Source organism: Dipodomys ordii, unplaced genomic scaffold (genome assembly GCF_000151885.1).
Source record: "Dipodomys ordii isolate 6190 unplaced genomic scaffold, Dord_2.0 Scaffold40, whole genome shotgun sequence".
Lineage (NCBI taxonomy): Eukaryota > Metazoa > Chordata > Mammalia > Rodentia > Heteromyidae > Dipodomys > Dipodomys ordii.
The window spans coordinates 7,562,283-7,588,834 of record NW_012267256.1 but is presented as its reverse complement, the minus strand read 5'-3'; the positions used below and the strand labels follow the sequence as shown (position 1 = coordinate 7,588,834).

The window sequence follows — 26,552 nt, the reverse complement described above, 5'->3', positions numbered from 1 at the left end:
TTATAAATGCATTAGAAACACATGCATGAAAGAAAAAACATTAAAATACATGTCTAAGGGTTCATTTTCCTGACATCACATTATCTGACCTTTTCCGCTTAGGAGTGGTAATTAAGTGTGTTGCTATAGCATGAAAATGGTTAATCTTTACTATGTTTGAACAGCATTTTAATAACAATTAGATGACAGTAAGAAAAACAATGGTGTTGATATTTTTGTAATATATGCATGCATTTACATATATACTTGTAAATATATCTATATACAATTATATATACACATAAGCACTGAGATTTCTACAGAAGGAAAAAATTACTATTTATACTTTGTGCATATATTGTTATTCTTTTTTTCTGTGCTGAGGTCTGAACTTAGGGACTCCTGATTGCTAGGTAAATGTTCTACTCCTAAGCTGCACACTTAGCCATGATTTACACTGGTAAATTTTGAGGTAGGCTCTCACTTCTTGCCAGTCTTTATCTGGACCTTGATCCCCCTATTTTATACTTCATACAATAGCGAGGAGGATAGCATGTATCATCATGACTAGCTTCTTAAATTGAGACGGAGACTTGAAAACTTTGATGCCTAGGCTACCCAGGAACCACACTTTTGATCCTAGCCATCCACACAGCTGCAAGCATTCACCATGGTGTTCAGCTCCTGGTTTAAGGTGGGGTCTTGTGAACATTTGGACTAAGCTGGCTTCTACTTGTGATCCTTCTGGTCACAGCCTCCCCAGGTGTCAGTTCTGTGGGTTGGGGTAGTTTTGAAAGGACACAAAAATGGTGAGACTCAAGTCAATTTGGCAAAAAGACTAGCTCACATGTGGACATACTGTGCTCTGTGATGGCCTCATATGAGGTTTGTTTCTAAAGTACATGCAGCTGTTTTCCAAATCTAAGTTTGTCCCGTGGCAAGCAATCCGACTGACCAGGTAGGTCTGATTGTTTGCAGGACCGTTTGAACTGCCATGAATTTACATACATTTTAAATCTGCTTCCCCTCTGGGTCAAAAGATAGAATTGAAAAGGCAGAACAGTTTGCACTTCACACTCTTAAATATGTGCAGTTTGAAACACTTCAAACTACCATGAAATGTTTAAAGGGTACACATGTGAATAGATAATGCAGGATGGAAAAAAATGATCTACCAAACTTTGGAAGCAATGGTTTTCTCACTTAGAAGCAGCACCATGATAATTCTTCTGCTTTCTAGTATTCAGAAGTCATGAAACATCTTTGCTTCGACTGCACATGAGCCAAGCAAAATGAACACATTCTATTTACTGAGCCACCATGGCCTTGCAAGGAACTTAATTGTTAGTGTATCTGAGAGGACAGATTATGCGTGTGGCGCTCATGGTAGAAATCCTTGCTTTGTTCTAGAAATTCCTGCAGGCTTGATGCCTGGAATGGCTTTCTCTGCCTACGCAAATTCTTCTAGTCCCATAATATCAACGAAACTATTATCTACGATGTCTTCAACAATTCTTAAAGCCTTCATTGTCTTCTCCTTTACCCTTCATGGTTGCTTTTTCCTTAGCAGAGTTGAAACAGCAGAAAACAAATCTATACATTCACTGCTTCGAAACACTGCACATAATTTTAAGAACCAAAAACACACTTAGTCAATGCTATGGAAAATATGACCAAGTATAAAGGAAAATGAAAGATGATAGAAACACACTATACCCGTTTCTTAACTGGAATTGTCAATGGGTCCTTTTGAGAAAACAGTATCCATATAATTTCTTCTATGTCTAACTGCTTCTGAAAATAAGCTCATTATAAGTGAGAGAGAAAACACTTCCATTTGCAGGTCTTTGTTGATTAAGAACTTTTTGTTTGTTTTGTTTTGGTTTTCCATGCATCCTTTTGTTTGTTTTAGTAAAGAATACAGCCAGCCAGGGGTTTTAAGTCTGTATTCCTAGCTACACAGGAGCATCTCAATTCAAAGCTAGCCTGGATATGAAAATCTGTGAGACTCTTATCTCCAATTAATCACCAAAAAATATTAAAAAGCCAGAAGTAGAGCTGTGGCTCAAGTGGTAGCCTTGAGCATTAGCCTTGAGTTAAACATCAGGGTTATAATAGTAGGCTGGGAAGTTCCTAGATGTATACAGACATGGCCTGGTACCTTATAGCCTATAATACTGCCTGTCTTTTCAGTAGTAGTACTGAAAATTCCTTGATAAATATAGTCATTAAAACAAAAGACAACCAAAATAAATAAAACATAAAATCCTGTAAATAGAATTTAAAGAAGATCGCTAATGAGTGATTTATACAATTACTACCAAGAAAGAATTCATTATGGTAATTTTGTTACATAAGGGTTGATGGAGACCTCTTTATAAATGTATATCCTGCTTTCAGGTAAATAGGAATGCAGAGGACTTTTATCTATTTCTTATCAAGTGCTTGCAGCTCAAAGTAAGTCTTCGATCATATTTTGGCATATATTTTGACTTTTTAAAATTATTATGTGGCATACTACTTAAGTGACATATTCAGAGATGCTGTATTCTGTTATCCCTCAGTTGTCACTGCTAATGCTAATAGTATAATCTTGGATATTTTTGTTCTTCTACAAAAGAAAGCCAGTTTGTGATCTATGTTCAATATTTAAAACAGAGCACAAGATTTTTAGTGCCTGGGCAATCTATATATTCTTCTTTCCCTTGCTACTGTAATATAAAGGATTTTTGTTTTACTTCTATAAATTATTTATGTCATCTTTAAGTAGTTGTACAAAGGAGGTAGTTGTCAGAGCTTTTTTGCTCAAGGATAGTGTTCTACTACCTGAGCCACAGCTCCATGTCCAGTATAACAGAGTTTTCAAAGGGTAAATTAAATTTTCAATAGACTGGGTACAGCGCAGAATTAGGAAATAATTAGTAAGCAGAGAGAGAATCTAGTGTTTGTTTGTTGTTGTTGTTGTTGTTTTAATATATTAAACCCCTGAAGCCCAGTTCTTTAGTTAGTTAAGTTTTCTCCCCACCCCCTTAATATATCTAAAATTACCTTGGGATGCTTGACTGACCTTCAGGGTATGATTAAAATGTGTTTTCGTTTATTTGACATTTAAGCCAGCCATGAAAATTAACACTGTTGAGAGCCCGAGGGACCAAAGAAGGTATCCAAAGTCTGGAATATTTCCATTAGTAGGGACTTAGAGTTGAATACAGATTTGGCTTGCTCAAGTTGGCTTTCAGCTCTTCACCAGTCCCAGCATCTGGCTTCCATGTAGCTCCACACATAACATTGGAGCTAGTAAAACAAGTGCCTTGAGAATTCTTTATTTTTAAATTTTATTTTATTGTAAAGATGCTGTACAGAGGGTTTACAGTTACACGAGTAAGGTAATGAGTACATTTCTTGTCAAGCATTGTTACCCCCTCCTTTGTTTAAGAATTCTTTATAAATACTGGTCACTAAGGTTTGCTAATGATAAAAATTTTGGAAGCCCTAATAGCCTACATACATGTTATCTGTGAACGGTTGTATGTAAAAGAAAATATACATACATACATATTATACATATACAAGCCAAGAGAGGTTACCTGCATATGCAACTTATTTTTGCTGCTTTAGTGATATAAGATCAAGAATGCACTAGGGATATAGAAAATAAAGTTATTCACACAGGCAATTAACATGTTTCTGAATATGTAAGTACTGGCATTCCGAGGGGACATGGAAACAATTGTGTGTGATAGAGTGGGTTATTTTAGTGCAATCTTCTGACAATTGCTTGATCTCTTAAATTTAGTATTCTCAGAAAATGAATTCAGTTTTGTTCTAAATTTCTCTTCTGACTTGTTGCACATTGGAATGGATCAGAAACTTTAAAAAAATGGTGCACGTATCTTACTCCTAGAGATAATGACTTAAATGATCTAGCATAGAGAAGACTTGCAAAATTTGTATAAAACTGCAGTGATTCAAGGTACCAGCAGTCAGGAGCCAAGTCTCAATTGTCACCCATCATCCATTCTCACCAGTGTTAATTCCATTAGAAGTGTTGAAATTCACACGGGTAGCATGTGTTGTATTAAGCACTACGAAACAAAAACTAATCTTATTAGCACAACTGTTCTTAATCATAGGTAAATTATCATGCTTTTGCTATTTATCATAGTCCAAATAGCTATATACTTTCTGTCCATTTTAGTGCTATGAAAGCCCTCCAAAGTAGCTACATTATCATCCCCATTTAATAGATGAACCTACTGAGCATTATAACTATTGAAAGTACTGCCATAGGCACCTCTTTAAACAACACATACTCTGAATCACTACAAGATAAGATAACTAATTATGACTCATTATGGAGTTCTAGCATAGCTTTGTACCTGTATATGTAATAGCTTATATATATGCTGCTTTTAACATATATGTATATATACACACATATATACATATGTATATATCTATACACACAGGCATTTTTTACTTGTGCTGAGTATCAAACTAGTTATGAACTAATTATGGAGTTCTATTACTACTAGCATCACTTTTTACCCATATATATAATAGCATTTAAATATATACACACACACACATATAAAGCTTTTTACACGCACACACACACATACATACACGTACACACACACAGGTATTTTTTGCTTGTGCTGAATATCAAACCCAGGATCTCACGTATGTGAGGCAAGTGCCCTATCACCACACCGCATCCTTCGTGTAGATTTTTCATCTCTGTAACAGTCTTTGAGTTACTCAGCAGTATTTCTGGACAAGTTAGAGTTCTTTTGACTATAGGTTAATTTTTTTAAAGTGATGGTACTCAGTAGAAAGAGACTCTTTATTCTTCTTATTGCTTTAAATGTTCATGAATACATGTTCTGATTATAGTTGTCCTACACACCAGTTTTGGTGTAGTTTCTATTTACTTTTGAGTGATAAATAGATTGCTCAATCATTACGTCAAATTGAAAACATGAGGAGAGGAAAGTCAACTTAACCTAACCCAGAGAGGAATGTGTTTCCTGGGAGGAGAATGTGTCAAAGGCTCATGTCCTAACTCTTCTGTGCAGTCAGGGTTGTATCATATGCTATGGGTAAATTATCTATTTTGTAAGTTAGGCCAAAGTGTTTTCCTTCAACTAACTGTGAAAGCATTCTTGAAAGCCCACTAGACTTTATTATTCTAATTACCAACACAAGAGGTTGATAAATGAATGATGAGGCCAGGTATTATTGTCATTAAATAGACCTCACTCAATTATTTATCACTGGGTCTGGGGTTACAGCTCAAAGAGCAGAGCACATTGTACCAGGCTTGTTTGAGCCCCGAGACCCAGAGACAAGATTACAATCTTGGCAGGAAGTTTAAGGGGATGACACACATTTTTCAGTCAGATCTTTGGATCGTGTAGGGCCAATAGGTATTCAAAGAGTAGCCACAAAGTCATTTTAGCCATGGAATCAAGCCTCTTTACTTAAATGGAAATGGATGGAAAGGTAGATTTACTACAGGAAAAATATAGATATTTTCTTGCTTTGTAGTGTTTGAGTGACTCTGTAATTTATTTTCTTGCAGTGTGATTTTGTCACAGACATGTTAGTGTGAAGTGTGCTGACTAATACTGATCTCTGTCTCATGCAATTTCTTTTCGTAACTTCTTTCTGGTTGCACAGTAGAAGATGTCTTCTGGTTAAGAAATCTGCTGTCAGGGAAATTGGGATTTGGTGATGTGTATTTCTTTTCACTCGGAAAGTGAATGTCTGTGTTTGAAGCCACAAAGTCTATGGAAATTTGGTCTCTCAGTATTAACTCTAATACAGTCACTTTTGATGGTTGTCTGTTCAGTGAAAATTACTTCAAAAATAGAGTTGTCATGGACTTTTCTTCTCTGAGGAGCTGAAGACCATATGCTCTACTTAATAGAAAGGAGCATATGAGCTTCTCTGTCATAATATGAAGGGCTATTCAAATCTGAGGAGGTTCCTCAGGTGCAATGCTGTTTCATGGACCTTGGAATCCATGGTTTCACAAAGCCCCTCGAAGCAAGATATAGATAAACGTCTTAAAACACAAACTACACCTTAAAAGATGAAAGATTGGTGAATACTTTTTGTGTACAATAGTCCTAAATATTCACAATAACAGTATTTTATAGTACATGATGATTCAAACACCTGCAGATTTATCTAACACCAGAGAAAATGATGCTGCTTCTGCTACCAATGTAACAAAAGATAAACAAAAAGGTTAGGTTAGGGACTAGGGTTCAAGGGATAGAATGAGTGAAGAGTTGGATTCATCCCTAGTTGAAAATATGCCCATTTTTGGCATGAAGACAAAGAAAAAAAATCATTTTCCTGGGTTTCTTTAACCCTATTTGCTTTGTAGTATGATCTTTCTGCTTTGAACCATACTTGCTTTGGGGATGGGAAGGTGGCTCAGTGGTAGAGTGCTTGCCTCGCATGCATGAAGCCCTGGGTTCAATTCCTCAGCACCACATAAGCAGAAAAAGCCAGAAGTGGTGTAGTGGCTCTAGTGGTAGAGTGCTATCCTTGAGCTGAAGAGCTGAGGGACAGCGCCCAGGCCCAGAGCTCAGGTCCCACACTGACACACACACACACACACACACACACACACACACACACACTTGCTTTTATGGGATTAAATACCAGGACAGTAAGTATATTTTATGTCAGTGTGTCCTAAACTCTCATTTTTATAAAAGAAGTTTTTAAGGGAAGGAAAGTATTTTAAAACTAAACATTCTAATTGCCAGGATCCAAAATAAACTTCCGATTTAAATTCACATGTAGTAGAAACGAGAAAGACTAGGATTCTCTATTTTGACACTTAGCATAAATTCCTTACTTTTCAATGACTCTAGAGGACTAATAAGGGGGAGGACTAAATTACCTTACTCTTCTTCACTAGAATTGAAAAGTTACACATGCAATAAAAATCGTAAGTTTATTCATTGCCTCCTACTTCTACCTCTTACTTGGATTTCTTTTCTCAGGGAAGCAAAAAAATTTGTGAGCGAAAATGAAGGGGCTCTTGGGAAAGGAAAAGGAAAGCAGTGGTTTGCATTTAAGATGATGATGGCCAAGGTAGGTATGTTCACAAATTGTTCTGGCTTCTAGCATGTCAACTCTCTGCTCCCCCCGACCCCCAAAAAGGCAGAACACTGTTTATATCGAAGAGGTTAAAACCAAAAATCCATCCTCTTGTATGCATAAAGCACAGATATGTAACTATACATGCAGTGAACCTGCGTATTAAAATTTGTGGAGAGGCAATTAAAAATCAACTGTGGAGGAAGGAAAATTTAAGTTGATATATACTGTTGTATACTAAGAGACAGATTTGCATGACCACCCTGTGTTGAAATGACCTGGAGAATTACAGTCAGGAACTGTATCTCATTTATATTTCATCATGTTCATCACATAGTGAATGTTACTTAAACATAGAGCATATTTTAATTCCTACTTTCTTACTGCCTGGTAGAATACTCAGACTTTTTGGGGAGCAGTCAGCATTTTCTCTAACACAGGGGTCAATAAAAATTTTTGGACAATTTTTTTAAATAGTCTCTCATTATGTTACTGCAACTGACCCAAAACTTGGAATCCTAGCTTGTAATTCTCTTTCCTCGACTTCCCAAATATCTTGAATAATAGGTCTGAGCCACCGTGGCTGACAATAAACATGATTTTGAAGTAGGTTAGTCTGAGGATGGTGGAAAATACACAGGCATATGAAACTTGCTCTTCTCTCTTTTCACAAGAAAGTAATATTTAGTGACAGGAAGATATTTCAAAACTCATTACCATGTCATTTTGCGGTAGCGATAAATATCTTGACAATCCAAGGGATTGAGCTCTGCTGTTTTTATTTCTTTTATAGAAATGGGCAAAATTCCTCCGTGATTTCGAGAACTTCAAAGCTGCTTGTGTCCCATGGGAAAACAAAATCAAGGCAGTTGAAAGTAAGTGCTCATCCTAACCCAATAGACAGGGAGATTGTTCTGGATAGAGGACTCAGGAGTTTATCAGTTACTGTTCTGAGTTTCTGGGTAAAGGAACAAACAAACAAATAAAAACATCTAACCAAAAAACACCTCCACCCCAAAAAACCATTATTTGTTCTTTTCTTGTCATTGACAAGTTCTATGTTTTAGCTCCTGTAACAAAGTGTCAAAAACAATCAACTTAAAAGTAGTGAAGGTTTATTTTATCTCACAGTTTGAAAGTCTTTCCATCCATGGTTACTTTGTCCTTTTGCTTCAGGCTAACATGGCAGAGATTTGCCATTCTCCAAATGGTTCCATTTTAGGAAAGATAGACAAATTTAGTCACAAAAGAAAAACAGAAGGCATCATGAAGCCATCAGGTTCAGTAGTATAGCTGAACTATGTTACCTGGAGAAGGATAGAGAAACAGAAGACCCTGTAGAACCTTAAGATCCTGGTCAATTCAGTGTTGAAAGAATTTCAGGCTTTGTTCTTTGTTTGTTTTGGAGCCAATCATTCCTGGGTTTTTGTTTATAAACTTGTGAAATGATGGGGTTGAATCTTGATCAGTTATGAGGTACATCCTGAGAAATTTGGAGAGCTACTCAAAAATTCTTTCAGTTACCTGAGCTCTTCCTCTAACATATTTAAGCAGCCCAGCTAGAAAATGATGCAAATGTATTTTTTTTCTGTAGAGTAGGTTCTCCTAACTTATTCACCGTGAATAGTTTTTTTTCCTTCATTTGTGAATTGACCCATATTTTCTGTGTATCAACCATCACTACAACCACCACAACCATCATTTATGAAGTACCACCATGAGTCAGATATTCTACAGATTTTATTAGATGTTCAATATGTACATTTACTTCCCTATAGTCTACTCGTGGCTAAATAACTGTCCTGGAATAGCTAATAGTGCACAGAAAGAGTCTGTCTGGTTTCAAGCCTGTATAGCTTTTGGCTCTACTGAAGATTTCTAAGCATTTAAAGCATGCTCTGTATTTGTACCAGGTCATTAACAGGATGAGTAATTACATGTCTCCTTGATAAACTATCTCACATGGGGAATTAGTTCCTATTTTCTTGAATGTTTATTGTGTGTGTGTGTGTGTGTGTGTGTGTGTGTGCAAGAGCGAGCGAGCGAGAGAGATATTGAGAGAGATTGAGATTGAGATTGAGAGAGAGAGAGAGAGAGTTCTGGGGCTTGAATTCAGGGTCTGGGCATGATCTCTGAGCTTTTTGATAAAGAATAGTGCTCGATTACTTGGGCCACAGACCCACTTCTGGCTTTTGGGTGGTTAATTAGAAATAACCACCAGTGTTATTTCTTGCCTGGATTGAATCTGAGCCATGATGCTCAGATCCCAGCCACCTAACTAGTTAGGAGTATGTGTAACGGAAGAGTTTATATTTTTGCATGAGTTATTTAATAATATATTTCATACTCCATATGATTCAAATGTACTAAACTATCAGTGATAATAATAAGGGGATAATGTGCTTCTGGACTATCACACCAGGTAGTAAGAATAAAATCTCTAGAGGAACAGATTCATTGGATGAGAGTGATCATGATGTAGAAAGCACTCTACCAGATCTAGGAAAGTCCAAATTTTGATGGCCTTTGAAGCTGAACTGAATGGAAAATGAAAAGCAATGGGACGTAGAATGAGTTTTTAAAGCATTGAGGCCTTTTTATTTCCCATTGCTCTATACTCTGGGTAATCTTTTTTAACCTCTTGTCTTCTCATTCTACAGTTAGGGCTTCATATCGATCTAGGAGATTGACTAGGTATTATACAGTTATTTTTAGGCCCATATATATAGTTAGGCAGATAAAATTGTTCTATTTTCTATTTTGAAGGGAAAATTATTGAAAAATTTTGAGGGGAAACAGATTCACACTGACAGCCTATAGCATTAATCATCTTCTTAAATTATTTTCAGAATAAAGTTGGATAAATGTGAGCCTTATGTATAAAATGCATCTAATTATAAAACAAGTATTAATAATTTAAAAGAAATGGCCATTGAAATCATATAAAGGCTCAGAAAAAGTTATATTCAATCTAAATGCCATAGTCATTTTAGATACAATATCTAATCTTCAGAATGATCTTGGCATTATTGGTTAATTACCTGAACAAATGCTCACTGAAAAATTTCCATGTCCTAGGTGTGTTTCTAAGCACTGTTGCTTTTGTTAAAGAGAAGCAAAGCTCCGACTTCATTAATTATGTATCTAAATGTATTAATTGGTAAATGTTGGATGGGGAAGACAGATCATAAAATATAAACTCTGAACAGAGAGAATTATTAGGTATTGTGGTAAGTGGTATGTTCCAAAGAGAGGCAGCAGTACCTCACTCACATCCATCTAATTCACATGCCTCTACTTTCTACCCAACTGGTAAGTTTATATGTAGCGAGTATTTTTAGTGGAGTCTCGAATGACCAGTCTTCCCTGAATTTACCCAAGACCTGACTAATAGTGGGAATGATGAGAGAAGAGCTCAAGCCCGAGTCTGAAACTCATGCCATTACCATGTCATTTGCAGTAAGACACGAATCCCTTTTCTAGAATGGATCAGATATTCACCCAAGTTGTGACTTTTCTTTCATTAAAAATAACGTTCAATGATTCCTGCCACCAAAGCTGCTGTGAACCTGTCTATCCCCTCGAAATGCCAGGAGATATGTACACCAGCCTTCTAAGCCAGATGCAAGACACATCTCATTGGGACTCTTTTTAACCACATTTCGAAGCCTATTTGGTCCAAGAAATCCCATGAAAACTGCAATACTGACATTACTGTTTACTTTCAGTGAATAGTTGGATGTCCTTCAAACTAGAGGTAGAACACAACTCCCAAAATATGGTGTGACTGATTGATTTTCCAGGCTTCAGGTAGCTTCAGATAGGCAATCTAGAGCCCAGAATTTAAGCCTCATCTTTCTCTCCTAATCCATGGCCTCCAGGAAATACAAATCAAAGTTGCCACATTTAACTTTCTACCTGTAGACTCGCTGGTTAAAAATTGTGCCTCATATCTTAGCTAACCATAATGGTATTTATGTAGTACTCGTATAGCAGGTCATTTAATTGGCCTGTTTTTCAATAGAAACACACATACTTATCTGCTGGTCCTATTGTACATCTGTTCAAGAGGAAATTATATATCATGACAAACTACAAATTACGTTGTCTGAGTAATAAATAACTGGAGGGAGAGGTAAACTTTAATCTTAATTTGAAAGAAACACAGGAAAATTCGTGACAAGAATATGCCCACACTTAATTCTCACTTTAACACATGTCAAAGACTTAACACATTAATAATTTACCACAGCATCACTTATGTGTTAGATGACAGAGAAAAAAGGATTGGCTATTTATGGGTCTTGTTTAAATTGTGATTTTGAATGGCCTTGGCTGACTGATGGATTATCTGCTGATATACTTTCAGACATGCACACCTTTTCCCCCATATTTATTTGGTACTTCCTATTGTTTAAGAAATCATCTATAATTTTATTTGGAGAGGCTGCAAGATGGTGGTTCAGAGAATCAGATTTGGATTCAAACATCTGTAGATGACATCAGCTTGCTCTAAAACTCATAGTCACAAGTCTCTATAACATGGGAGCAAAATAGCTCCCACTTGATAGGGATTTGATGATGCTTAAATAAATTAATGCACAGAGATGTCTGGAGCAGATTCATTACGAAGAAGTTACTAACCTATGGTTCTGCCAACTGCTATGCTCAAAATCTGATTGCTGGATTACAGAGTGGGATTGGCAACACATAAGCACACTGGGTTCCAGTGGCAGCCAAGTTGGGGCTGGTACATTTCCTAGTACACAGACTGACCAGCCAGAGATACTGGCTGTTAATTATTATTGTTACTACCACTCTTTTTCCCCTCATGGAAGTAAGTCAGTGTTATCTGAGACACTAAGTAAGCCAAATTATCTGTCTCATCTCTTAGGCCTCTCAGCTAAACTGTATAGAAGATTTTCTTGTCAGTGAACACTAATTTTTGTTTGCAACTTCCTGTAGGACAGAACTACTAGAGTAAGTGGGACTCAGAAGAAATACTTCTTTCTTTCACTTTTATGTCGAGACAGGGCAAGGTCCTCTACAGCTTTGATGTCAAACAATTGGTTTGTTTAATCTGGTTTTAATATTGTTTCCTCTTTTCTTATCCCCTCTGCTACTACAGTTCCAATGTGGATGGAAAATTGTCCTCTGGCTTCATCAGTCTGTCTGAGATGTTTCTGGGTCTTTTCTAAAAAATAGTACAGTTTTGATGAAATCTACTTCATGGAAATTTGTTTTCTTTGCATTTAGGCTTCTGTAACAAATGCACTTCCTTTTTTCAATTTTATGGTGATTGTTAAGACACTGTACAGTTGCATAAGTCAGGTAGTGAGTTTATTTCTTTCTGAACAGTGTCACTTCTTCCCTCGTTTTCTCCCAGTTTTTCCATCCTCCCTCACAAGTTATATAATTCCTTTTCAATGTGGTTTCTAATGTGTATCATTACTGCAGTTGTTCATCCAAGATACAAAACAAGACACAAGGTACAAAAATCAAAAGTAGTGAAAAAGAAGAAAAAAATCAAGAAGCAACATAATATAAAGTCTCTTGTTTCCATTTCTTGGAGTTCATTTTTGTAAGCATCATTTCATATGATCATATGCCCATAGCTATTGAAATTTTGTGATCTTCTCCTAAGAATATACTCCTTTGGTCTCATTGTGAAAACTGGAGACTTTCTGCATGACAGAGGACATAGCTAGCAATATCAATAGAAAGTCTACAGAATGGGAGAAGATCTTCACCAGCCAAACAACAGACAAGGGCCTCATACCTAAAATATATTTAGAGCTCAAAAACAAACTCCGGAAAGAAACAACTCAATTAATAATAATAATAATAATAATAAATGGGCTAAAGACTTAAGAGAGACTTCTCAAAAGAAGTAAGAAAGGCCAATAAACACATGAAGAAATGTTTAACATCTCTGGCCAAAAATGAAATTTCATCTCACCCCAGTTAGAAGGGCCATTATCGAGAAAACTTACAATAACAGCTGCTGGTGGAGCTGTGGTCAAGAGAGAACTTGAACACACTGTTGCTGGGACTGTAAGCTTGTTCAACCACTCTGGAAAGCAGTATGGAGGTTCCTCAAAACTAAACATAGAGCTTCCCTGTGACCCAGCAGTTCCACTTGTGGACATTTAACCAATAGACCACAAACAAGGCTACACTAAAGCTACCAACACAACAATGTTCATTGCAGCATCGTTTACCATAACCAAGATATAGAACTAGCCCAAATGCCCCTCAGAGGATGAATGAATCAAGAAAATGTGGTCTATATACACAATGGAATTCTATGCTTCCATCAGAAAGAATAATATTGTACCATCATTCATAAGGAAAAGGAAAGATTTGGGGGAAAAAATAAGAAAACTAAGCCAGAACCAAAGAAACAGAAAGTACCTATAAATCTACAAGTAAACACACAGGATGTAAAAGACAAAAAAATAATATACTTGGACATGATAAAGAATGTACTTTCAACATAATAGTTTTGAATTTACTTTGAAGTCCCCAAAGTGGAATTTGGAAGCTTTAGAATCTAAAGTATTTATGTTTATCCATAAGACACATGTGTGTCGAAGGAGGAGAATACACTTTCTGAAACATCTTCTTTCACTTCTCTCTTTTGCATAGTCAGCATGTCATTTTCCCAGGGCTTGTAGATGAGGATGGAGAGAGCTAGGAAAGCAAAAGTACGTGAAGGAAGGAACAAAGAGAAGGAGGAAGGGAGCAAAGAAATAAAAGAGAAAGGACAAGAGGGAAGGAAGGGAAAAAACGATGGAAAGAGGGGATCAAGGCAAGTTTATATTTGTTTGTATTTGCACTCTACATCAGAAGCTCTCACACAGGCTTCAAGAAAAATAAATTGCCCAGGCCTGCTAAGAGACAGACAGTGGTTCTTTCCTCCAGTTAATGTGGGACTGTGCTGCTGACTATCAGGCTGGAAGCCCACTGTCTTCAATAAAACATGATGGGTGAGCCTGGCGGTGCAGGCCTCTGATAGTTGTTACCAGAGAACATAGATAACAGCCGTGAAATGATATGAAATCACTGGGAGCCAGGTGGGTGATCAGATGTCCTGGGACATTCAGAGCTGCTTTAAAATTGTAGCACACAGACCAGGGCATGTGGCTTCAGCACCTGGGAGGATATTATATCAAAACGACATGCTTTTAGAAATCATATAGCATGCCACCTGCCTTGTGATGTGAAACGAATACAAGTTCTTTAATTGATTTCTTCTAAAATGTCCATTTACAGAGTCATCTTTTTTTTTAAGTTCCTAAAAAAGAAAAACTTGCACTGTATTATAAGAATCAGTGAAATGATACTTAGGGAAAAACAAAACAAAAACCTAAACAAAACAAAAACCTATGTTCCAGAAATAGAGGTATTACAGAAATAGAGGTATTACTGTCTTGTGTGGTCAGCTTCATGTTGGTAAGTAGAAGTTGGGCTTTCTTCTGCCCCACGAAGTGGAAATGTTTCCCATTTGGTTGACTTCAGAGGCTGGCAGTGTAGAGAAGTGCGTAAGTCATGAATCGGAGGCTGGATGAACCGGAGGCTCATCCAGGGAGCGTCATGGAGGCTGGCCATTGGTTTTTCTTGAGGAACTGAAATAATTGGAAAGATTGGGAACACTAGTAACTGGACGCTGAATCTTTAGTGATTGTCAGCGAAGCCAGCTTTCGTAAATATCTAGGCCATCTCAACCTGAGAACCTCAGCTTTCTACTTTTGTTTCTTATTGAATTCTCAGCTTTAAGAGCTGAGACTTGCCTCGGCCAGTATGTCTGGGCAGATCTTTTCTCTGTTTGGGATGGCTGTGAGTTGGCAGAATATTTTTTTAATTGTCAAGGTGATGTACAGAGGGGTGACAGTTCCATAAGTAAGGTAATAAGTATATTTCTTGTCAAACCTGTTCCCCCTTCCCTCATTTTTCTACTTTCCCACTCCTCCTAACTCTCCACCCCCCCCCCAGTTACGCAGATCACTTCCAACATATCATCTTGTGTATACCACTGTTGCATTGGTTCCCCCTTGTCCTTTGTCTCACCATTCTGTTGTTCCCCTTCTCTTACCTAATTCAAATAAACCTATATACAATACCAGGGTACCAAAATCAAATACAGAGATAACAGGGAATATACCATAGGGGGAAGAACATACAAAAGAAACAAAAAAATCACATAGTACATTAAAAACAACAACAACAAAGAAAAACCCCTTGTGTCCATGTCTTGGAGTTCATTTCACTTAACAACATCTTATGTGGTCCTATGTATGTAGCTATTGAGCTGTTCTACTCATCAGATAAGATTATCCTAGACATATACTAATTATTGCAAATAAGGGAAACCATGGGACCTATGTTTCTTTGCATCTGGCTTACTTCACTTAATATGATTTTTTTACAAGTTTTTCCATTTCCTAACAAATGGGGTGGTGTTATTCTTTCTGATGGAAGTGTAGAATTCCATTGTGTGTGTGTGTGTGGCATCTATCTATCTGTCTGTCTGTCTATACAAACCTTCTTGTTTTGTTTGTAACAGGTCAGTTTGGTTCATCGGTGGCTTCATACTTCCTCTTCCTGAGATGGATGTATGGCGTAAATATGGTTCTCTTTATCCTGACATTTACCCTGATCATGCTTCCTGAGGTGAGATATGACTTGAGTTTATAAGGTGCACCGAGAAAAGTTTCTTATGTCATTGCTCTCCTAGCAATGCTTTTCATCTCTTTTTAAAAAGAGTGATTAGCTAGCTGGCTATGTTCTCTTCTTGTAGGAATAGGATTTCTAGTGAATTTAACCTTCAAAGGGGTTCCCTCAGGCCAAAGATTCTAAGCCTTCCCAGAGGGTGCCTGACTCTTGTGAAAGTGTATGTAAAATGTGGGGCACTTATATTTATTCTGTATCTGTTTTCCTTATAATTTATTTTTTTAATTTTATTTTATTTTATTTGTGAACACACTGTACAGAGGGGTTTACAATTACATGGGCAGGATAATGCGTACATTTCTTACCAAGCTTATAATTTATTTTATTTGAAATATTGCAGAAGACTCACCAAAACAAGTGCTCTTTGCAAATCTAAATCAGTCCTGCATGTAAGATGTAATTTACTATTTTCCCAGACAGTAAGCCTGTTACTATGACAAGAAGTCATTAACATATAAATTTAATATGAATTTGGAGGCTGAACTTATATTTTTTGTCCTGGTCCTAGGGTTTGAATTCAGGACATGGGCACTGCCCCTGAACATTTTTTAAAAAAAATTTAAGCTTATTTTTATTGTGAAACTACTGTACAGAGGGGTTACAATTACATGGGCAAGATAATGAGTACATTTCTTATCAAGCATTGTAGCCTCCTCCTCTGTTTTCCCTTCCCATCCTCCCCCTGCCCAACCACCCAATCCTCCTCCCCCCCACACCAAAGTTGTAAAGTTCGTTTTCAACATAACGACTTGTACATCTCATTGTTGCAATGGGTCCACCTGTATCCCTAGTTAAACGATTTGTTTTTTCCCTCCCCCTCCACAAATTATACCGACATCAAATAAAGTGAAAGCAGGGGTTATATCGTGGGGGAGGGACATACAAAGCAACAAAGAACCCCTGACCATTTTTGCTCAAGGCTATCACTCTACTAATCAAGCCACAGTGCCACTTTTTGGCTTATTTGTTATGCAATTGAACGTAACAGTCATGGACTTTCCTGCGTGGGCTGGCTTTGAACTGTGATCCTCAGATCTCAGCCTCTTGAGTAGCTAGGATTATAGGTGTGAGCCATTGGCACCTGGCTTGAATTTATACCTTTAATATAAATTTGTACCTTGAACATAAATTCAAGATATTTAGTCACAAAATTTGAGTTAAAGTCATCTTTACACAAAACCTAAATATTTTCGTTTTTAAGTATACTTACATTTAAATGTACATTTTTTTTGGTGGAAAAGTTAGTGTCTCCTAGGAGACTCTCAAAGCACAGATCAATGCCACAGTGCTTGAGAAAGGCTTTGGCACCTTGTAAGTTGTGGTTAATTTGTTAAGTTTGTTTTCAAAGTAAAACTTTGTAATAAAATTTAAGGCACCCAGATTTTCTAAAGGGAAGAAGCACAAAACAAGCAGTATTTTCCAGATACAATACCTCTCTGCCTTACATGTAGACCCATATTTTAATGGGTTGAAGTAGGGTCTTCACCCAATTCAGAAAGTAAAGCAGGCGAAGAGTCCAGACAGAAGGCAGAACCTTGAGCTGATGTGGATGAGGTAAACTGAGATCACAATGCCAGGTTGAATGTGACCTGGGTCCACAAGAAGTTAAATGACTCTGATCTCTTTAGGTGCTTACCATAGCTGAGTTGGGTCAGATTGTATTTAATTTACAAACGACATTTTCAAGTAGCAGTATTTTCATTGAATTTGTGCAGTACATTAGCAAGGACAAACTTTGATATGTGACTGACTTTCTACCTTGGAAGCCTAAAATCAGTGACAGTTTCTGTACTAAGCCTCTTCCTTAGCACCATAGTAATGCCTTAACAGTTACAAAAAGATAATAACTTTGAGTAATGGAATGCAATTTCCCTTCTTTTACATGTAGAACCTTACAACAAATGTAAGAGGGACAGTGTAGAAGTTTCCAATCCCCCATTTAGCATTTAAACCACGTGGTAAACAAGTCATACAACCGTTTTATGACTTAGTAAGTCTCAGAGCAAATTACTTATTTATTTATTTATTTTGTGCCCATACTGGAGCTTGAATTCAGGACCTAGACTCTGTCCCTTAGCTTTTTGCTAAAAGCTGATCCTCTACCACTTGAACCATAACTCTATTTCTGGCTTTTTGGTGGTTAACTGGAGCTAAGAGTCTCATGGACTTTCCTACCTTAACTGGTTTCAAACTCTGATCATCAGATTTTAGCCTCCTGAGTAGCTAGGATTACAGGCATGAGCCACTAGTGTTGGACTTAGTGAAACTAAAATCCATGATCCTAATTTCCCCCCCAAAGTATGGATTCTACTTAACTAGGTTTATAATTCCTGAGATAATTTTGGTGCTTCTAAGGTTGTCTGGCTCATAGAAGACAGTGGATGTAAGTGAGAAGTCCTGTGTAGTTTATTTCTCAATTGAATATTCTGAAGAATGCGCATACTTCATCTATTTCAAATGCCCCAGCTTGTTGCTTTTATTCATCTCTCTAAGAAAATCTGCAAGTTCACCATTCATTCATTACCTACTAAACCACTCCTCAGCTTCAGAATGAGTAGAGATGGGGTCTTGTTAGCTACAGTTACTCGCTCCCCACATCTTGCTACCCCCTTTTTGAAGAAAAAAAGCTGTTGCTGATTCGTTTGAACTGAATGAGATTGTGCAATGCCCAGAATGGGATGGATGGGATGAATATGTGTTGGGTTGGTTGTAGTCTGAGAACTAGGAGCTTATTGACTTTGAGTATTCTTTCATAGGTTTGTGTTAGATGTGAAGGGCAAGGCATTTCCTGGGTAATGATGACACCTGCATAAGAGCCCAAGAGAATGAGCTCCCTTCTGACTTTGCAGAAGGGCCGGAGACCTCCCATAGGCATCTCCAGGGGACATGCCGATCATTTTACCCAGCAGACTCATTCAATTTTACACCACGGCATTGCTCTTTTGGCCCAAACTTCTTTGTCCCTAAACCACAGGGCTCTTAATACCATGAACACCTCAGCCTCGTGTGTTCTCTGTGTTTGGTGGTGAAGCAATTAAATGTAAGAGAGCACTTCCTCTCTATGAAGACCAGGAAGCCAGAGAGACCAAAGCAGCAACAGTGCACGATCGCTCGGGTTATGTAAAGGGAAAGGATCGGGTGTTGGTTCCCAGCCTTTGCCCAATCAAACTGCGCACCAAGGTTGCTAACTGTACCCATCCTCTGCCCCAGCCCCAGGGAAGGAAGGCTCTATCTCATACAACGAGTTTTCACTAGGCAAAGCCATGAGGTTGGGCTGCTTTGGCCAGTGTTCACCCAGACACCTTCCTGTGACTCTACTCTTGCCCTTTTCGATGGTCGACCGCCTTTTAGTATGATTCTCCATGTATATATTCCTCTACTATTGTGGCAGAACAAATTCAGGACAGCGATCTTGAATTTGAGATGACACTGACACTGTAACCAGGAAACAACTGTCCCCTCCTTATTGACAGCCTTCACTTCCAAGGCTGATTTTATGTCTTGCATCTTACTTGAAATTAGTGAGAGGATCTCCCTCCATCCCAACCCCAAAGGATGTATTCTTACATGAAATGTGGGCAGTGCAGTTGGGCTGGGCACTGTGTGTCCCTAATGGCTACCTCTGTTCCCTCCTAGATCTCTTTGGAGATGGTTGTGGGGCTTCTCAGCCAGGCTCCTGGAGACTGTGGCTGGTCCTCCGTGCAGTCGGTCTATAGAACTTTGGAGCAGGGATGTTCGCATCCCCTTTGTTCTTAATGCCGAATTTAGTTGGTTCTCAGAAAATGGGACCCCACGTGAAGATCCACAGAGTCCCCATGAAAAAGTCGCAGAAGTGTTTTTAAATAAAACCATTTGCGATCACATGTGTGGCTCAGATTTTGTTTCTACTTGTTAACTGCTCCTTTTGTTCCACATAGTACCTCTGGGGCTTACCATATGGCAGCTTACCCAGGAAAACCGTCCCAAGAGCCGAAGAAGCTTCTGCAGCCAATTTTGGCGTGCTGTATGACTTCAATGTAAGTTGTCTCCACTCAACTGTGTTGGTAAGGGAATGGGTTCTCCCTGACGTTATTTTATTTGGAGACCTCATGGTTTCAGCCTTTTTTTCTGTCAGGGATGACTAAATATCTTATGCATAATATCCATGTTTTCTGTTTAAAAAGGAAAAGAAGACACATATAGATACATACGCATACAAATATGTATATATATATATATATATATATATGGGTAAGGTTTTTCAAGATGATAATAGAATTAACTGAAAATGGAGTATGAGAGTATGATAAAAGGGAAATGGAGACTACCGAATAAAGGTGAGTTCAGAGTTCAAAGATTTGAAGCAAATATTGAATCTCTGCCTTTGAAATAGAATAAAGGAAGAATTTGCAAACGTTTCTTTTTGGAAATCTCATTGGATCCTTGGAGAATTAGTTTATCCACTACATATTAAAATTCCCATTTTCTAAATATGTCCCTCTCCAGTTATACTTAATAGTAACTACTAAATAAAGGTAAGCATTATGTACCAACAAATATCAAATTCTAACTTTAAATAATATTAAGGTGATTATTATACCAAATTGAGTACTGTCTCATATCATACTAAAATTAATGGAAGTATATGATAGTTAGCCTTTAGTTTCTTATGTCTTTTACTTAGTGCTACGTTCTTGAATTTCATTTGTACATTCATATGCATCCATAGTTTTTTTTTTCATTCCAAAGTAGTGTTGCATTGTATTGGCTCAATGTGTTTTATTTATCCATCATCAATGGCTGGATATTTGCATTATCCTTCTTTTGAGTTATTTTAAAATTTTAATTTATTGTTATTACAAATGTGATGTACAAAAGGATGACAATTACATGAGTCAGGTAATGAGTACATTGCCTTTCATTGGCTGTCTTCCCTCTGCTTCCTCTCCCCCAGTCCCTCCCTCCCATTTCCACCCACAAATTATATAGTTTACATTCATCACTGTTTCCAGTGAACTCCACTGCTGCACTTTTTCACCCTTTTCCCCTTGAGTTCTATTCTCACCCACCCAGCCCTCCCAAAGATATACATGCAAATAGACCATGTATAATATATGAAAACAGCCCCATCCACAAAATAAGAGATCTCTTTTTGTTGATTTTTGAACAACACATACACGTCTTTGTGTGTTTTCTGTTTTGAATGAAGAACAGGAAGGGAATCACTGTATAAACATATGCTTAAGGGGTGGGTAACAAGTTTGACAAGAAATGTATGTGTTACCTCACTTATGTAGCCGTAACCCCTCTGCATATCACCTTGACAATAAAAAATCAGTAATATTAAAAATATATGCTTAACTTTGCAAGAAATTACAATTTTTCAAGAGTGGATATACCAATTAATTCTTGTACAGAATTTAATACAAGCACAGCAGTGTCTGAGAAAAGCAGCTTCTTTATATCTTCAACAGTTGGTATTTTTACTTTTTTGTTTTGTTTTTTTAGTTGGAGATCATGCTTGCTAGGCTTTCATTCTACTACTTGAGCCACGACTCCAGTCTGGCTTTTTCCGGGTTATTCTGAAGATGGAATCTAGTGTACTATTTTGTCCAGGCTGGCTTTGAACTGTGGATCAGAGACTCCTGAGTAGATAAGATTATAGGCATGAGCCTCAGTGCCTGGCTGTCAGTCTGTTTAACTATAGCCTATCTTGTTGGAATCATAGTATATCTTGTTGCCATTTTAACCTCCTGTTCCTTTCAAATGAGATACTGACAAATTATAGTTGTATATACTTACGGGGTACAAAGTTATGATTTTTAATATAATATGGAGTAAGTAAATCAATCTAGTTAACGTACCCATTACTCGACAACTGTGATGCGAACATTTGAGACTTACTCCTTAAAAGATACAGAAATAGCCAAATGTGGTGGTACATGCCTGTAGTCCCATCTATTTGGGAATTGGAAGCAGGAACATAATTCAAGGCTAGCAGGTGCTGGCAAAGCCAGTAAGATCCTATCTCAAAAACAACATAAAAAATCAGAAGGGTAGGCTCAGGCTCAATACGTCATTCCCCAGCATGCCCCAGACAGTGGGGACCTCATCAAAACACGTTATTAAAATTAACTGTATTCATCACATCATTGAATCAGTATGGAAAATATAAAACCCTTCAAACTTATTCTTCTTATCTTACTGAGGCTTTGTATAATTGGTTTATCATCTCCGTTTTGCCTGCACGTTTGAGCCTCTGGTAACTATTTCTGTTCTTTGTATCCATGATGAGATTACACACCTAAGTAAGAACAGGTTCGTTTTTCCTGTGTTACTTAGGAGTGAACTGTGAGTCTCAGGCAGGACGCGTCCCCTCGCAACTCTTTCATGGTTGAGTATTTTTTAACTGAAATTAAGCTCGTGTGTGTTCTCATATGTAAGGTGATATTAATATCTACCACAAAGATCATTAAGATACTCTATGAAAGGGCCTGTAGCACAGAACGCATGACACACAGTAAGTATTCCTTAAAAACAACAAGAACAAGATCCTACAACTAGCCTGAAGGCAACCAACTATTTGGAAAGAGAATTGGGACGCTGGGCTGATTATAGCAGACAATGCCAGATTTATAGATGAGCCTAGGTAACGAATGCCTGTTTATGTGATATTTACGAACTAAATAATGAAAGCATTCTTGCTGTAATGAGGAGTCACTGAATAACTCAGGGAAATGGAGTGATGAGGTTAAGCTATTGCACACTGAATGCCATTATTCTTACAGACAGTCTCGTATGGACACTTTAAGGACTTTTGTGTAACATATGTGTTTTGTAGTTTGAAGAAGTTTGTCTCTGTTTTTCTATGTGAAGATTTTATGCTAAATATGTCCAGGGAAGAGCTTGATTGATGTTAGAGATGTTCTGTTTTCCATTTTTGTCAGATGAAGAAGGAATTCAGTCCATCTTAGAAGAAAAGAGATCAGGGACAGAATACTTTTTTGAGACTAAAGAATGGAATTAATGATAAAAAAAAGTAGTAGCTTAACAACTAGATCACTGTTCTGTTTATATTATAATTTCATGCATATTCTAATCTACATCCAGAATTTGTAGATGGGGAAACTATAAGTTTGGTGGGATTTGAAATTTCTCTCAGTTTGCATAGGTGGCAAATGATGGGTATGGGATTCTCATACTTGATCTGATTCTGAAGCTTTGAAGAAACCACCTCTATTTACAGCTTCCACAAATCCCTGGAATGACTATAATTTGTACTGGGAACACTCACAATAAGGTAACTGTAGAGATGAGAAATGCCCTTACAGATCTTCCAACCTAGATAGATATGTCCCAGATAGACAGAGAAGGTTAGGGTCTTTCAGTGGAAAAGCTCTTAATCTTTTTAGGTCTTCTATCCTATGAAAAAAAATCCTTTTAGAATTTCCAATAATTCCTCACAGACTGTCCTGGGTCACCAACTGACCCTGTTTAATTCATTATTTATGGCCGAAGGGAAAAGTGAAGCAGGTAGATCCTGTTTTCTCCTGTAGAATAGATTTGCAATTTCTAAGCCAACTTCTGATCTTCCAAACAATTACTTTATAGAAAATAGCAGAGAGTAATATAAGTGAAGTATTGCATTTATTATGACATGATGGAAGAAACCATTGTCAAAACATTAAGTTCCCTAAAAACTCACAGTGATGACTTCCAAAGACCCTGGGAACATCAGGAAAGAAAGGCCTGTGTCAGTTGCAAGGATAACCGGTGTTTGATTTCCTTCAAGAACATTCTATCGATGTGAAGTTGAAGATGGGTAGAGAAAATAACTCTGGATTAATAGTACAGTAAAAAATAAATGAAAGGAACAAGTATGACCCTGGCCTCTTGTAGTAGAAGAGCCTATTGAAAGAGGGGAGAGTCAGAAAAGTGGGCGTATAGGTGTGAAGCTTGTGAGGTGCTAGAAACCTGTTGTTTCCAGTGGAAATCTTGGATCCTCCTTATGAGCTCCAGGCAAACTCAGCTCTCCTTTATGAATGAGATCAGATGTTATTCAAATTCTGTTTAACCCTAGACAGGTACCATTTGATATATCCAAGCCAGCCAGCCAGCTTTAGGACTCTTCCAAGTGACCCTCTGAAAAGCATTCTCCTTGAGAGCCTTGTGGTGTCTCTTCCTGTTCAGGAGAGAAATCTATTTTATTAAAACTGTCAGTGGCAGGGAGATGATCTAATAGGGAGGCTGTGAATCAAATTGGCAGAAATGATGTCATTTGAATGAGTAGAATTAGCAGAATGAATCAAGTCAGTGTGTTAATCAGATTTCTTCCCTGTAAGGAACTATCTGACATAATTAACTTTGTGAAAGAAGGCGTTATTTGGGCTCAGAGGTTTGTGGAGTCCAATCCAAGACTGTGTAGACCTGCTGCTTTGGGCCTCTGGTAACAGTGCCAGGCAGGGGGTTGGTAGTGGAGCAAACTGCTCACTTCACAGCCAGGAAGCAAAGGAGGAACAACAAAGAAACTGGGTCCCACAATCCCCTTCAAGAACATACCCCCAACCACCTAAGGGCCTCCCACCAGGAACCATCTCCTGAGTGCGTCACACCTCCCAGGCTAAAGACCAACCACTGAATACATGAGCCCTTAATAGATAGTGAAGAGCTGACAGTGGTAGTTAGGAAGAAGATGACGCCAATTGGCAGGATGGTTGGAGGCACAAGGACCATACAGGAATTATAAAGAGAAAGAGACTGTACAGTTCAAAGAGATAACAGGAGTATAGGTTTGAAATGTGAGCAAAGGGAAATGCATGTAGTGTTCAGTTTGAAGGCATTTTGCACTTTGCTCATGTATGTGCAAAGTGTGCAATGGTGAATTGACTTTGCTTTCTTTTCAATTGGCCATTATAGATGGAGGAAGTAAGAGAAACTTTAGAAGGGACAGGAAAGGAGAATTTACACCTATGGCTTGTTTTACTCCATTTCCCACATCTCTTTCTTTCTTCATATCCCCTCCTTGAAGCTTGTCCTCAAAGGATCTTGGTCAGAGATAGCATGAATGTAGATGAACAGAAGCTAAGTTTCTTATTTACTCAGAATGGATAAATCTTTAAATCCTGGTCTTCCAAAGTAAGAGTGTATACTCTGGAACATAACTCAGCTTTCTTAAGTTCCTTTATCTCTTACTGTAGTGGCCACATTTAGAGGAGATGTTTTTGGAATCTGTGCATAGAATAATATGCTTTATTTTAAGAGTTGCTTAATTGCTCAATGTTCGGGGATTCCTTTTTCGACAGGAACTTATTTCAGATTTCCTGAGAAATGGACACCACCACGTTACATGTATCAGTGTGTGCCAGTGAGAAATTAAGACTGTTTGCTAAGTTACCCCTGGTAGGGGATTTCTGATTTCTGAACATTGGCTTAGATGAGAACCTCAAACCTATTAAATGATATTGTAAATTATGAGCACATGGCACCAAAACATGAGTCTAATACCTCTACTGGGATAGATTGCTACCTTCCCAAACATTTGGAAGTAATTCAGTCAAGAATTTATTCCGTGTGTTAGCACCTTATGCTTTCAATTGCTTGTAAATTATGCTTGACATGGATGACATCACACACTGAAATGTCTGAAATAGAATATATGCTCCTCATATAAGACTGAACATTTCAGAACTCAATGTTCTCTGGTGCGTTTTCCCTAAGTCAGTGTTTACTGGTGTGCTTTCTCCATCAGACTCCCACTTAAGTAGATAATAATCAGTGTAGTCAATATAGGCTGCATCTAGGTGACCACACAGCTTTTGTTTCAAGTATGAAACTTCTCTGTGTGACTTTACAAAACAAGGAGGTAGTTAATGATCTCAGAATTCTAACAAAACCATCCAAGCAAACTTCCTAACATGATGCTTTTAATTGCTACTTTGTAGCAATTTTGTGTGTGTGTATGTGTGTGTGTATGTGTGTGTATGTATGCGTGTGTGCGCGCACATATTCATGTGCATTGATGGGGCTAGAACCTAGGGGCTTGTATATGTCAGACAACTAAACCACATTGCAGCTCATGAGTACGTTTTCTTTGTGATATGAAATCACCACAGCAGCTTGTTTTTATAGGACTGATGTTGACTAATTTTGTGAGTTTTAGCCAATTAGATCATAGGAAAACACCAGCGTTTTTCTAGCTTTACTGTCTCTCAGACCCTTTTTGATGCTTTGACTCATTCGACCTGAGTATAAGATTACTATTGTCATGTTGCTGTCTTGAATGACTTAACACTGGTTTATTTAAATGGGTGAATACAGAGCAGGAGAATAGAAAAGTGTGGCTTAGAGGACAATCTGAAGGCATTTACTTTAACCAAGGACTGCTAATGATCACCAGAAGCAATGTCTTTCTCCATTCAGTCATTCTGCAAGCACAAATTGAATGCAGGATACTGGGAGTATCACCACAGCTAACATATTCCCTATGCACAGAGATGTTATGCCACAATTGGTTGTGCAAACAAAAATTTTCCATTTTAATTTGGCAATATAAGCTATTAGATCCTTGTTTTAGGCACATTGAGGCATAATGAGAGGAGGTAGACAGAGTTGAGATTTACTGGAGTTCAGTTTATCAGAGTGTTGAGAGGACCCAGTAACAATAACTCTTTCCCATCTGAGCTCAGAGCAATTTGTCTGAAAAGGAGAGGCAGATCAAACATCCCACAACCATTACCAAA

At 37.7% G+C, this 26,552-nt stretch overlaps 1 protein-coding gene across 1 annotated transcript in view; it reads left to right on the top strand.

Moving 5' to 3' along the window:
* Tmc1 (transmembrane channel-like 1) overlaps window positions 1-26,552 on the top strand; it is a 116,537-nt gene that overhangs the window by 37,863 nt on the left and 52,122 nt on the right. Inside the window, exons 4-7 of the mRNA XM_013018431.1 lie at window positions 7,005-7,095; window positions 7,895-7,976; window positions 15,668-15,774; window positions 19,752-19,850. Of these exons, the coding sequence (XP_012873885.1) occupies window positions 7,005-7,095; window positions 7,895-7,976; window positions 15,668-15,774; window positions 19,752-19,850 (379 nt within the window). The remainder of the gene's footprint in view (window positions 1-7,004; window positions 7,096-7,894; window positions 7,977-15,667; window positions 15,775-19,751; window positions 19,851-26,552) is intronic.